This window comes from Nymphaea colorata, chromosome 14 (genome assembly GCF_008831285.2).
Source record: "Nymphaea colorata isolate Beijing-Zhang1983 chromosome 14, ASM883128v2, whole genome shotgun sequence".
Taxonomy (NCBI): domain Eukaryota; kingdom Viridiplantae; phylum Streptophyta; class Magnoliopsida; order Nymphaeales; family Nymphaeaceae; genus Nymphaea; species Nymphaea colorata.
In genome coordinates this window covers 931,292-943,006 of record NC_045151.1, presented here as the reverse complement: position 1 = coordinate 943,006, position 11,715 = coordinate 931,292, and the positions used below count along the sequence as shown (strand labels likewise).

Sequence of the window (11,715 nt, the reverse complement as noted above, 5' to 3'; positions counted from 1 at the left end):
TTCAAAGCCCCACTGTTGGTGATCAACCAACTCAATCATGCCAAGTAATATCACTACTTCATGTTTAACTAATCCAAATTAATTATTCTTTGTTAATATTAATTAGGCAAACATTTATTTTCACTAATGCTAGAAACAAATATGCAAGAAAAAGTAGGTGTATGCACAGAACTTTGTGTTATTTTTCACATTCTTCTTAAAAAGGTAAATAATTTTTACAAACTTGACCGATATTGTCTTGACAAAAACAAACTTTTGACTGATTGGTAAGCTTACAAAGTTGCATAAATTTGGCTGTTGGAATATAAAAGTTATAGTTAGGCAGCTATTAATTTTTACAATTTATGGATATTAAAGTCGGGGAACTAACGTCCAAGATTAAATTCAAGCGTTAGTTAAAGTTAGACGGCTATTAATTTTATCATTTATTGACATTAAAGTCGGGGAACTAACCTCCAAGGTATAAATTCAAACGCTATGCCAAAAGAGAGACTCCAATTATGTCACCAAGTTAAATTTGGACTTTGGTCAGCAAACCAAGTATATATATATATATATATATATATATATATATATATATATATACACACAGACCCATAGGTCAGGGACAAAACACAGACCATTTGAATACACAAACCATTTGAATATGATATTTTAAGTTTTTTTTTGAAATATATCCTTACCAACATGATAGTAAGGATAGGTTATTTCAATATATACATTAAAGTGATCATTTTTTGGGTTTTAATAATGTTTTTATAATAAGCAAAAATGAATGGCTTCCATAACATAACATTTTGATGAGAAAAATCAACATTTTTTATAAAACAACAGGATTCAAAACATTTTTATTTCAAAATAGTTTTTATAAATATATTAGGATGTTTATATTTTATTTAAAATATTTTTGTACAAAAATTGAAGGTTCTGGTTTTTGTCCATAACTTAAGTGTGTAGTTTTTACAAATATATATATATATATATATGTGTATAGAAACCAGACACTTAGGTCAGTACGAGTGATTGTGCAGAAACCAAACCCTTAAGTCAGTATGAGTGATTGTGTAGAAACCAAACCTCAGTATGAGTGATTGTGCAGAAACCAGACACTTAGGTCAGTACGAGTGATTGGTAGAAACTATACCAATAGGTTATAGTTAAAAGCAGACCTTTTAGGTGTGATATTTAATTTTTTTTTTTTAAAATCTAACCTTATTAATATGATATTGTCACAAAAACATATACGAATATTATACGGTTATGAATTTCTCGGGTATAATACGACAAAGTTGTATATCTCGGAATATCTCAAAAATTTCTTAAAAAATTTAAAACATTTAATAAATCTTGAAAATTATAAAAAATAAAATTAATAAAAAATGAAAAATAGAAAAAATGGCAAAAAAAAGGAAAAAACAGGTATAATACGAGTATTATATGTGTTTTTTGTTTTTTGATGTTTTTTTTAAAACGTGTTTCTTTCACGTTTTATACGGATGACTTGTTTTGCATGTTTTATACGCATTTTTTGGAATAAAACGTGTTTTTTGTGACAATATAATATGATCTTAGGATAGGCTGATGCAAAATGTATATTAAGTTGATCCTTTTTTTGTTTTTAATAATATTTTTATAATAAGAAAAAATGAATGACTCTCATAGCATCAACATTTTAATCATAAAAAATCAGCATTTTTCGTAAAAACAACTTTATTCAAAGCATGTTGTATATCAAAACAGTTTTTATAAATATATTAAAATGTTTATATTTATTTAAAAATATTTTTTTAAAGGGTCTCGTTTTTACCCTGACTTAAGTGTCTAGTTTTTTTATTAATTTCTTTATACTATATAAAAGTGACGGCTTATAAACATTTTTCTGTATAAAACAACAGACCTTTATAGCAACATTTGGCTATTGTAAATCACACATCATAGTCAAAATAATAAAATGTTGTACACATATTTTTGTATAAGTTTGTGAGTCACATTTAAACCGGAGTAGTTTTATCATCCATTCACAAACTAAGACTGAACTAAGAACACGACAAATCACTCCCTCTCTTATGCAAACTCCAATTCAGCCTTAATAAAAAATTGGAGAGAGTGATTCCACCCACACTTGTGGTGCGCGTACTACACTGACCAAGGAGAGAGAATATTACAAAATCACAAAATTGCCCTCAAGAGAAACACTAAGTAAAAGGAAAATATTAAAGAAATGAATCATAGGTTTCATGTGCACCAAGAGAGTTCATATTTACTTTTGTACTATCGCAAACTAGGGCTATTTCCAAATCCATGCCTTACTTGTAGGTAATATGACCAATTCATTCTTGACTTATTGTTATTGACAAATCCATACTCTACCTTTTACTTATTTCAAATTGGACTCGGCCAATCCGAATCGGCACGTCGCCTGTTTATCTCTCGAATGGTTTCAGGCAACACTGTGTTAAACAAAAAAGGTAATCATAAATCAATGTTTTGACTAAGCGGAAGGAAGATCACTGCCCAAGCGAGAGCCAAAGCTTCTCTCCCTTATTTTCTTTATATCGAGGGTTTGGGTCCAGGTCTGCATTGATGCTTGAGGTTTATATATCAATTGGTGCATTGAATGGTGCCCATTCCTAAGGATTGGCCACTTACAAAAGAATTCAAGTGAATCAATTTTAGTCAGAAGGGCTGTTGACTTGTCAAACGGTTCAGCAATTTAGATGAACCAATTGTAGTCGACTAAAAATGCAAGTTTTCAAAAACATAAATAAAAAAAGATAAAACCCTAAAAGTCTTTTCAAAAAAATAAAAAAAGACAGATTTAAGATTAATTTGTGGACAAAAAACTTCATACAAACCCACAAACATCAAATTGATATTGTGTGTACCCTGAAAGGTTGTAGCGTATTGGACAACAAGGTAGTTTACTTCAAAGGGGTTTGAGGTTCAAATCCTGTGGTCACTGTCACAACCCAGTTCCCTTATCCTCTGAACTATAATAGGTTTCGATGCAAGCTATGGATTCTGAAGGTGATGAGCATATGGGAGACGCTGTTGTCTTTCTTTTGGAGCGGTGGAGATGAATCACTCACCTTGAAATTTGTAAGGTACTTCAGTTTTTGACATACTTTGCAGTTAGAAATGTATATTTTTTTTTCGAGGTTGGATCTTAGTTCCTAGGGTGATCTTAAATCTATGGGATCTACAACATAAAAAAACACAGAATTTTACCGGTACATGAAAAGAAGATTTAAGATCCTTAGTTTATGACTAAAACTTCATATTTGAAGTCGGAGCAAGGGGGTACCTGAGATTCCCGATGATATCAAATCACCTCCGATTTCAAATCCGATACTATCAAACATGCTTAACATAAATTAACATATCATTAATTTTGATTATAGTTGCGAATGCAGTTTTAATGTTATCCGAACATTTGGCGACCATATTCATTATGGTCACCAAATCTTCAAGTGTATTATTCTTGAAAAAATAAATACATATCCATGTTGTTGCTTTCCAATTCGTTATAGCTACGGATCTGAGATCTGCAGTGATATGAGATTGCTGAACTTTAAGGAGGAGCTCAGATCCATGGATTTCGAGCCCACCTGCGCCCTGCACCTCCAACCATAAACATGGCATGTGCTACACAAGGACAGGTGTTTGGAAAAAGGTCCAAAGCAGTTAGAATGTACAATCACTTCCCACTCCAAGTCATTAGGAAGGAAGAAGAATCAAATTGGGGAAAATCTCAAACTGCTGCTGGCTGATGATAAAATGAGTACATATAAAATTGACAAGACCTTGGATACTGATCATTTTGGAAATTTAAATTTCAATCATAATAATTGATATAAACTTCTCTACTTAGGGTTTTTCAAGCGAGCGAGAAGATTACAACCCATCATCCAGAAAAGCGCAACTTAATTTGTCATTTTCGTACAACTAAATTTGCATGAGTTCTAAGTCATATGGGGACATATCAGCTGCTCAAGTACCCGTGTCGGTATGTCGGTACAACAACGCAGGTACAACTGGGTATGATTTACCTAAAACGTAATAATTTATATTTTTCAAACTTACTTTGTTTTAATTTTGATTTTTTTCAATCCTTTTTTATTTTCCTTCCACAAAGATTCTATATTTTTCCTCGTTTGTTTTTAATTTTGAAATTCTTGTGGATTATTAGGTATAATGTATATATTTAAAATACACTTGCTGTACTCCCATATCCAAATTATCTCAAATGCATACTCGCTTCACCATATCCATACCTACGTGACTTAGCATGAGTTTCTCATGCTAGAAACCAGAGCGGCATGATCTTTTTTCTTGTAGATCAGTTTCACATACAAAGACAATTAAACTCTCCAAATGATTTTATATATATATATATATATATATACCCCACATGTTACTAGCGATCAACTACTCATCATACCAAATAAGAAGCAAATTTCTAATACATTATTTCGTTCCTAAAAGTCCAAAGCGGGCTCATTCGGTCTTGATGGAGAAAAGAGAGAGAACAAAGAGATAGGAAAAAAGGAAATGAGAAAAGTCGAATAAGAGTGAAGAAAATAAGACATTTTGGGGTCTCATTTTCGAACTGTATTTAAAAGTTTCTCATATTTTATGTCTCGTTATGAGAACCATCAGGATTTCCTTAGACCTGAGGTTTCTCATGGATCTTGACCAGTCTGAAGATTAAGAATCTGCTTATATCATAAATATATGTAAATTAGGTCTACTGATTATCTTCATTGGTAGTTCAAAAAGAGATGTGTTTTAAGTAACTTTTTTTTTTAAAAAAATGAATAACTTGTAGTTTAAATATGCTACATAGTCAACAAAGTATGAGAGAGGTAAGTAGAATCTAAGCAGGGGAGCGGGGGCAGGTTTAGACACCGTGTGGGCAATTGTCCACATAAGAAAACATAAAACATTTATTTTTATGTACATACTTCATGGTAATTTTTTTATTTGCATATTGGCGCTCCTTAAAAACTTAAAATTTTATAACTAATATCCCTTGAAAACAATTTTCTGGCACTGCAAATCTCCAAACCCGTCGATCTGCAATCTACAGTCTTCTTGGTACGTGTTCGTTCGGCATAAGGAGAGAGAAAAAACTGAACAAAGTTCATAAGGTTCTGCCAAAACAGAGCTTGGCAATGAAAAATGAAGAGATTCAGGGCTTCAAATTCGCTTTGTCTCCGGCCAACTGAGCGCATTCACGGGTAGCTCCTACCGGAAGAAGCGAACGCCGGCGGCCGGACGTCGGCATCTGCCAATCAGACTTGCTCGCCTGCCGTTTTTGACACCCGCAGACGGAACCTTTTTCTTCTCTGCAGTGTGAAAAGAGGCCCGCAAAGGTCCAGCATGAGCCAAGCACGTCTTCGGAAACCGGGACCATCCAAGGAGAAATCCTGGTGGAAGCCAATTGGTGGCTGCCATGTCCTCCTCTGGTAATGAATGGTTAATTACTTGTTGGAGAAATCAAGCGCTTCTGACCAGGCCATGAAACTGTTCACTTTGATTGATTGCTCTGTCATGGCTGGCCCATGACTTCGGAACTTTTGCTGTTTTCTTGGACCAATTCAGTTTGATCCAGGCAACTTTGCCATCTCTCTCTCTCTCTCTCTCTCTATATATATATATATATATATATATATATATATATATATATGACCCACCTTGACTCTTAAATATAAAAATTAAACCTTCCTGCTCCAAACTGACAACTTAGACCCGGCCACATAAAAAAGTACAAAAGTGAATCTGCACTCACTTTCTGACTGCGGAAGCTATAAAATTTAAACCGGGCCTGCTCTCTCTATTAAGTGTCAATTTGAGATGGGCCAAGTTATAAATTCTAGCAGCTAAATCTGTTCTCTCTCTCTTCACTAGGACCAGTTCAGGCTGCTATGACAAAACATGCTCCTCTCACCTCTGTGAATGATGCTTCAGCGTACTAGGAGACGTCTCTTTCTATGATATAATATTAGAGTGACAATTTGCTCGAGAATGACTTGTCAAGTTTATGAAGCGTGTCTCTGTGATCAATATGGCTCCTTGATTCTTGGGGAGATGAAAGGACAAGGGAACGATGGGAAGGTTGATGCCTTCATGGCGAAAGGCAGTTGTTGGGGTGTCGGACAGGTGGGGCTTCGAGGAGGGAGGGGAAGGGAATGAGGGTAATCACGTCAATGCCTTCTTCCCCAATTTTCTTTTGCCGATTTGGCTGGAGCCAGGAGATTTGATTGGGTAGCTTCTCCCTCTCGCTTTCTCTCTCCCTGCCGTCCTCCTCTCTGGGAAAGAATTCCGCTCCCACCAGCCCACTGGAATCACCAAACCAACTCTTGCTCTTTCTGTCGCCCTTCCCACCACCAGCACCACCACCATCCCCCTCTACGGCCCCTGGTTTTCATTTCCCTCCCTCCATTAAATTTATGGAAACCCCCTCTCCCCTCCTCCCTTTTTATACGTACAGTTCATGCTCGGCGCCAGTAGAAAAGGCGCCATTGGGCTCTCCTGAATCCCTCCCTAGGAAAGGATTCCTAGCGGAATTCCCCCTACTGCCTTTTCTCTCAACTTTCTGGACCATACTTATCCATTTGCTTGCCTGCCCATCTTCAGATTCCTGTTGCTTAGCTTCCTATGCTCCCTCTAGCGGAAAAATATCTTCTTTTGTAGTTTCTAGCGTGCCCACCTTCGGATTCTCCCTGTTTTTTAGCTTCCGCTGCTTCGTTCGTCATTGGAGTTACTTAGTTTTTTACCGACCTTGGTGTTTCTCCCATTTTCATTTGGTTTCTCTGTTTTCTGTTGGGCCACCAGTTCTAGAGTCTTTGCTATATCCTAGTTCTTTGTGTATTGTTACTCTTCTTTAACAAAAGCTTTGCCTCTTGGTGCGTTTGCAGATTATTCCAAAGCGAAATCTGTTTTCTTCTCTAAGATTTTTGGGTAATACCGAGCCCTGGGATTTCTGATGTTCTGATAGTTTCTTGTGGACCATTTTCACCGGAAGTCCTTTTTTTTTTCCCCACATACGCTGCCTTTCTCTCTTTCGATTTTTCCCTTCTTTCTTGGATTCTGTTTTTTTTGGGGTGCCCATATCAGGGGTGTAGTTTCTGGTATTGCTTATCTTTTCTTTTGTCCATCCGGAACCATCTCATTTCTTCGTTTTCCAATCGAAAATTAGTTCTTGGTACGTGGTTCTGCCCTTGGTATTTTTTAATATTCACATCTAAGTTTTCTTGAACTTGCTTTGGGCCAATTTAGTTGGTTCTTACTGGATCTCAATTTTGAGCTTTCTCTGTGGGGGGGCTTAATCAGTAAAAAAGTGGAGGACTTTTACGATCAGCCTTCCGTGGAGAAGGTTTCCGGTAAGAAGACGAAAAAGAACCGAAAGAAGCAGAAGCGTCCAATGCTTCAAAGGCTCTACGAGGCATGCAAACATGCCTTCTTTGGCCCTGGAACAATTCCTTCTCCACAAACTATTCAGCAGCTACGTTCTATTCTAGGTACCCGTTTCTTGTGTCGTTGACATGTTTTCCTCTTTGTTTTCAATTCTCAACTCGTGCTGGAGTTATGAAACTTGAGGAGAAAAATTTTCAGTTTACCTTCTTATTGATATTTTATTATATCTATATAAAATAATGTGATATTAAATTGCCGTTATAAAGGAAACTGAGTTGGAAAAGTTGGCTGGTCAGTTCGTCAGTCGGTTTTCTAATTTCACAATCTATTTTGTTTTTCTGTCATTCATTATTGAGAGCTGGGTCTGTGAAAATTTATACCTTCTCAGTCGAAGTTCTGCTTTTGAATGAAGAAGAGGTTTCTTGCTCTCCAATTCCTGCAGACTTTTTGTCCATAAGTTTCTAAGAAATGATCCACGGCTATGCGATTTTAGGTTCACTTGTCTGCAAACCGCACCATGTGTAATAGCGTGGTCTACCAATTGAAGGAACTTGTGCATGAGTTGAAGTAATCCAAAGAAGATGGGGCCGTAGGCAATTTGTTTTGTCTTGGCCTCAAGGAAATTTGTTTTTTCTTGGTCCCCAGTTATGGTCTTTTTTATATGAACAAGTTTAAAATTGATGTCGTGGTTGCAAAGATTGCCTTCTAGTTGGTTTACCAGTTTGATATACTTGGAAAACGAATAATTTGGTAAATATGTTAGTGTCGTTAATAGTACTATTGATCTGCTTCCAAGCTTTTGTATCTTTGGTAGCAATGTTCTTTGATGTGTAGAACTGAGAACTGAATTCGTTCATTGTTTGTGCATTCTATTATTATGTTTTAAATTATACGGAAACATTGAGTGTAGGTTATAAGTAAAGATGCTAGAAAATAAGAAATACTACATGGAGCTGAAAACCATGGCACCGTTTTTCTTTTCCTGAGAAACCAAGAAAAACTAGCGAGAATAAGATAACGAGGGATTATGGATGTAGTTACTGAGATGAGAAATCAATAAAATGTTGATTTAAATAATTGTTATCATGCTGTGGTATTCAAATCTTCCTGAGAAAGAGAAAAACTAAGTGGCTGGGAAATTCTCGTCAAACATGGGGAAATGAAGTTGTTCTAGGCGAGGTCATTCTGAGCACCTTCTGATTCTTAGATCCTGCGTTTATTATTTCTACACGTTAATATTTTAATAATATCTTATGCCCAGAATCATGTGAGGCTCCTTTGTTCATGCTGTTCTGTTGCAGCTTTATTGGTTTGGATTCCTGTGTTGTTCTCCTCGGTTGTAGGAGAGAAAGGCTTCAAGTGGGTGATAAAGATATTTCTCTTCTTTTGGGAGCTATCATTTCTGGACCACGTTTTTGTTCATGGCTGAAACTTCAAGATGTTGACCCCAGGCTTCTCTTAATGATATCTCTGGTCCCACAGTTTCTCAATTTAGGTGTCCACTTGAGCAGTTTTTGCATCTGTACGTGTTCATGCTCAGGGCCACATGTGTTCTTCCCCAAAGGCAGAAGATCAGAACTGGCCTCAGCCATTGCTTTTCACCGTCCAGAATATGTGACCATAAGAGATAGTGGCACATATCACAATGTCGGGACATTCGTTTCTCTTTTTCCAATTGGCTTCCATGAATTCCATTGCCGACCTCAATTTAATATTTTTCAAAACCTTCACTTCCATGGATTGGTACAGGTTCCTCATATCCTTTTCATTTCCTGATAATTTTAGGGCCCCATGATGCAGATGGTGGGATCGGGTATGGGTGATTTTTCATTTTTTTGACTGCTGAATCCGATTCTTTGGCCTGACTTTTAATGTATTCAACTTTTCTAGAGCCAAATCGTTCACATCCCTAAGTATGACTCTTTGTATCAGCATGTGTGTGGTGAGATCTAAACAAGCAATGAAGCACACAGGGACATCAGTACATAATTGTGCAAATATGCATTGTATGTTAAATATCTATATAAACATTTTGAATTTTGCAATTCTGTGTCTAAGATGGATGTAAATTGGTGCAGTTTCTTTTCCATTTTTGGTTTCTTTATCTAGATGGGTCAGCCTGTGGCAGTTGCAGTTGTACAATTACATGTATCATGTTTGGATATACATTAAGCCGCATGTGTTGAAATCTCTACAGCATTTTGGGTGTGCATTATTCACATTTGTGAACTTCTGCACTGGAAGCATGACGCACACACAAACACATATGCATTCACATATAGTTCGATTTTGTGGATGGAATCTCCTGGAAAATGAAATCTTACGTACTAAAACTCTCCATACCCTACTTGCCCCTTTATGAAGGGGAGGATAGACTCTGTTGTGCTGACATGGCAGGGGTGTGTTGTAAAGGTGGTATCTAGGCTTTGTTGGATTGTAGTATGTAAGATCGATTTACTTCATATATATGTCTATGTATAATCCATTTTTTTTTTTATTGCTTAGGCCATTTTACTTCCTGGCAAAAAGTGTACCAACAAGTGTTTTTTATATTTAATTTAAATCCATAGATGTGTATATCATGCTTTATTTAGGAGAAGTCAATGATTCAGATTGCACAAACACTTGGCTGTTGGAAAAATGAGAGTTTTTTCACTAAACTAATTTAATCCTAGTATATTTCTTAGTAAATAAGTATTGAGAAACATATCTACATGCTCAGATTTAAAAAAAACATCATATCTATTTGGGGCCTAACTGAAAAAAGTTTGGAGTCACTTTGGACCAATGCACACAGGCTTGTGCTGCCTTCGTTTCTTGGTTGTAGATAAGATTACGATGTTAGTTTTTCTACTTTTAAATGCGTGTGTGGTGCACGTAGATCAGCATGTGGAGGTTTATGCTCGTGCACTCTTCAGCAAAGAAAACCAATCCTCTTATGCTTTCAGGTTCTCTCGTGCAGATAACATGAGGGCATCAGATCTGGGCCTAAGGGAGGATATGCGATATTTTCGGGTTAATGTGCCTGAGTTGAGCCCCTTTGTTACAATAATGCCCATCTATGCGTGTGATAAGTTCTCTGTAAGTTGCTTTGCACCTCGTAGTTTCTCCCATAACAGTTTTTCATGCCTATCTATGTATTTCTTTCATCCTCTTTCTTGGCTGTTTATGCATGAAACCCTTCGGCATTGCATGCTTGCAGATCTGCATCTTCTGCTTGCCTCCAGCTGCCTTCATTCCCCTTCACAATCACCCTGGAATGACTGTTTTCAGCAAGCTTCTTTTTGGTTCAATGCACATCAAATCTTATGATTGGGTTACTAACATCCCTAATGGCAGCGATCCCGAAAGCCAACCCAACTGTAAGTCTGGCTTTTTCTGTTCGACCATTTGTTTGATTAGCAGCTTGTTGCTTGAGAGAATTTGTGTCTGTGGTTGAACTGGACAGCTGCTTCAAATGTAAGAAACTAAGAATTAATCATGTTCATGTTGGAACGAAGTGATGACACACATTTTGTTTGGCAGTCCAGGGGGTGGCCTCAATGGCGAGTAGTGTTGGTCCTAGGTTGGCAAAGGTTCATTTTGATGGCATTTTTACTGCAGAATCCGACACTTCTGTACTGTACCCCACGACTGGGGTAACTTGCACACTTTCCGGGCAATTACGGCGTGTGCAGTTCTTGATGTCCTTGGTCCACCATACTCGGAATCTGATGGCAGAGACTGCACATATTACCGCAGTCTGCCATGTCCAAGAGCCTCAGGTGGGCACCGTTGGTGCTTTAGATATTATGCCTTAAAGAAATCCATCCTTGGAGTTGCTTCCCATAAGATTTTTCCATCCTTTTAGTGATGGGGAAGTTGGTTTCTTATGTTGTTCAGGTGAAGGCGCACTGGCCGCAGGGGGAGTCTATGAGCTGCTGGAGGAGATACAGATGCCTGATGATTTTTCCTTTGTTCTTGCACCTTACAGAGGTCCAAGAATAGCAGAAAGCAACTGAAAACTTAAAGTGCAGTTGAAACAGGCGAAAGATTGAAGCAGGCATTTCTTTTTAATGGGATTTCCTGCACCCAACACAACATGTGTACATATCAAGGAAAGAAGAGAGAGAGAGGAGAGAGAGAGATAGAGAGAAGCCTCTCCTGCTCCCATCTTTCCTGTTTTGTTGTGTTATTTGTGCAGCAAGGGTCCTATTTTGTTCCACCATCGTTGGTGCTGGTGTCTCTTGACTTCCAATACCCGTGTAGTCTTTCAACCGTGTGATTCATTTTATTGACAGTTGGTACCGTGTGCAA

General features: G+C 37.1%; 1 protein-coding gene across 6 annotated transcripts; it reads left to right on the top strand.

Moving 5' to 3' along the window:
* Nucleotides 1-6,166: 6,166 nt before the first annotated feature.
* On the top strand, nt 6,167-11,715 carry LOC116267583 (plant cysteine oxidase 2-like). Of its 6 annotated transcripts, none has more exons than XM_031649405.2 (6): nt 6,169-7,207; nt 7,336-7,523; nt 10,368-10,500; nt 10,622-10,781; nt 10,945-11,183; nt 11,302-11,715. In XM_031649405.2, the coding sequence occupies exons 2-6, from the start codon at nt 7,450-7,452 to the stop codon at nt 11,404-11,406; spliced, it is 711 nt and encodes a 236-aa protein (XP_031505265.1). In that variant the 5' UTR covers nt 6,169-7,207; nt 7,336-7,449; the 3' UTR covers nt 11,407-11,715. The 6 variants fall into 6 exon arrangements, with proteins under 6 accessions (XP_049931198.1, XP_031505265.1, XP_031505264.1 ...); XM_031649402.2 differs by having other exon boundaries at nt 6,176-7,207; nt 10,382-10,500; XM_031649404.2 differs by having other exon boundaries at nt 6,169-7,523.

Excerpts from the sequence above, each read along its gene's own strand:
- LOC116267583 (XM_031649402.2), top strand. The coding sequence starts at position 7,427 with ATGCTTCAAAGGCTCTACGAGGCATGCAAACATGCCTTCTTTGGCCCT. Across the intron at positions 10,501-10,621 it reads ATGCGTGTGATAAGTTCTCT|ATCTGCATCTTCTGCTTGCC; the intron begins GTAAGTTGCTTT and ends GCATGCTTGCAG. Across the intron at positions 10,782-10,944 it reads TCCCGAAAGCCAACCCAACT|TCCAGGGGGTGGCCTCAATG; the intron begins GTAAGTCTGGCT and ends TTTGTTTGGCAG.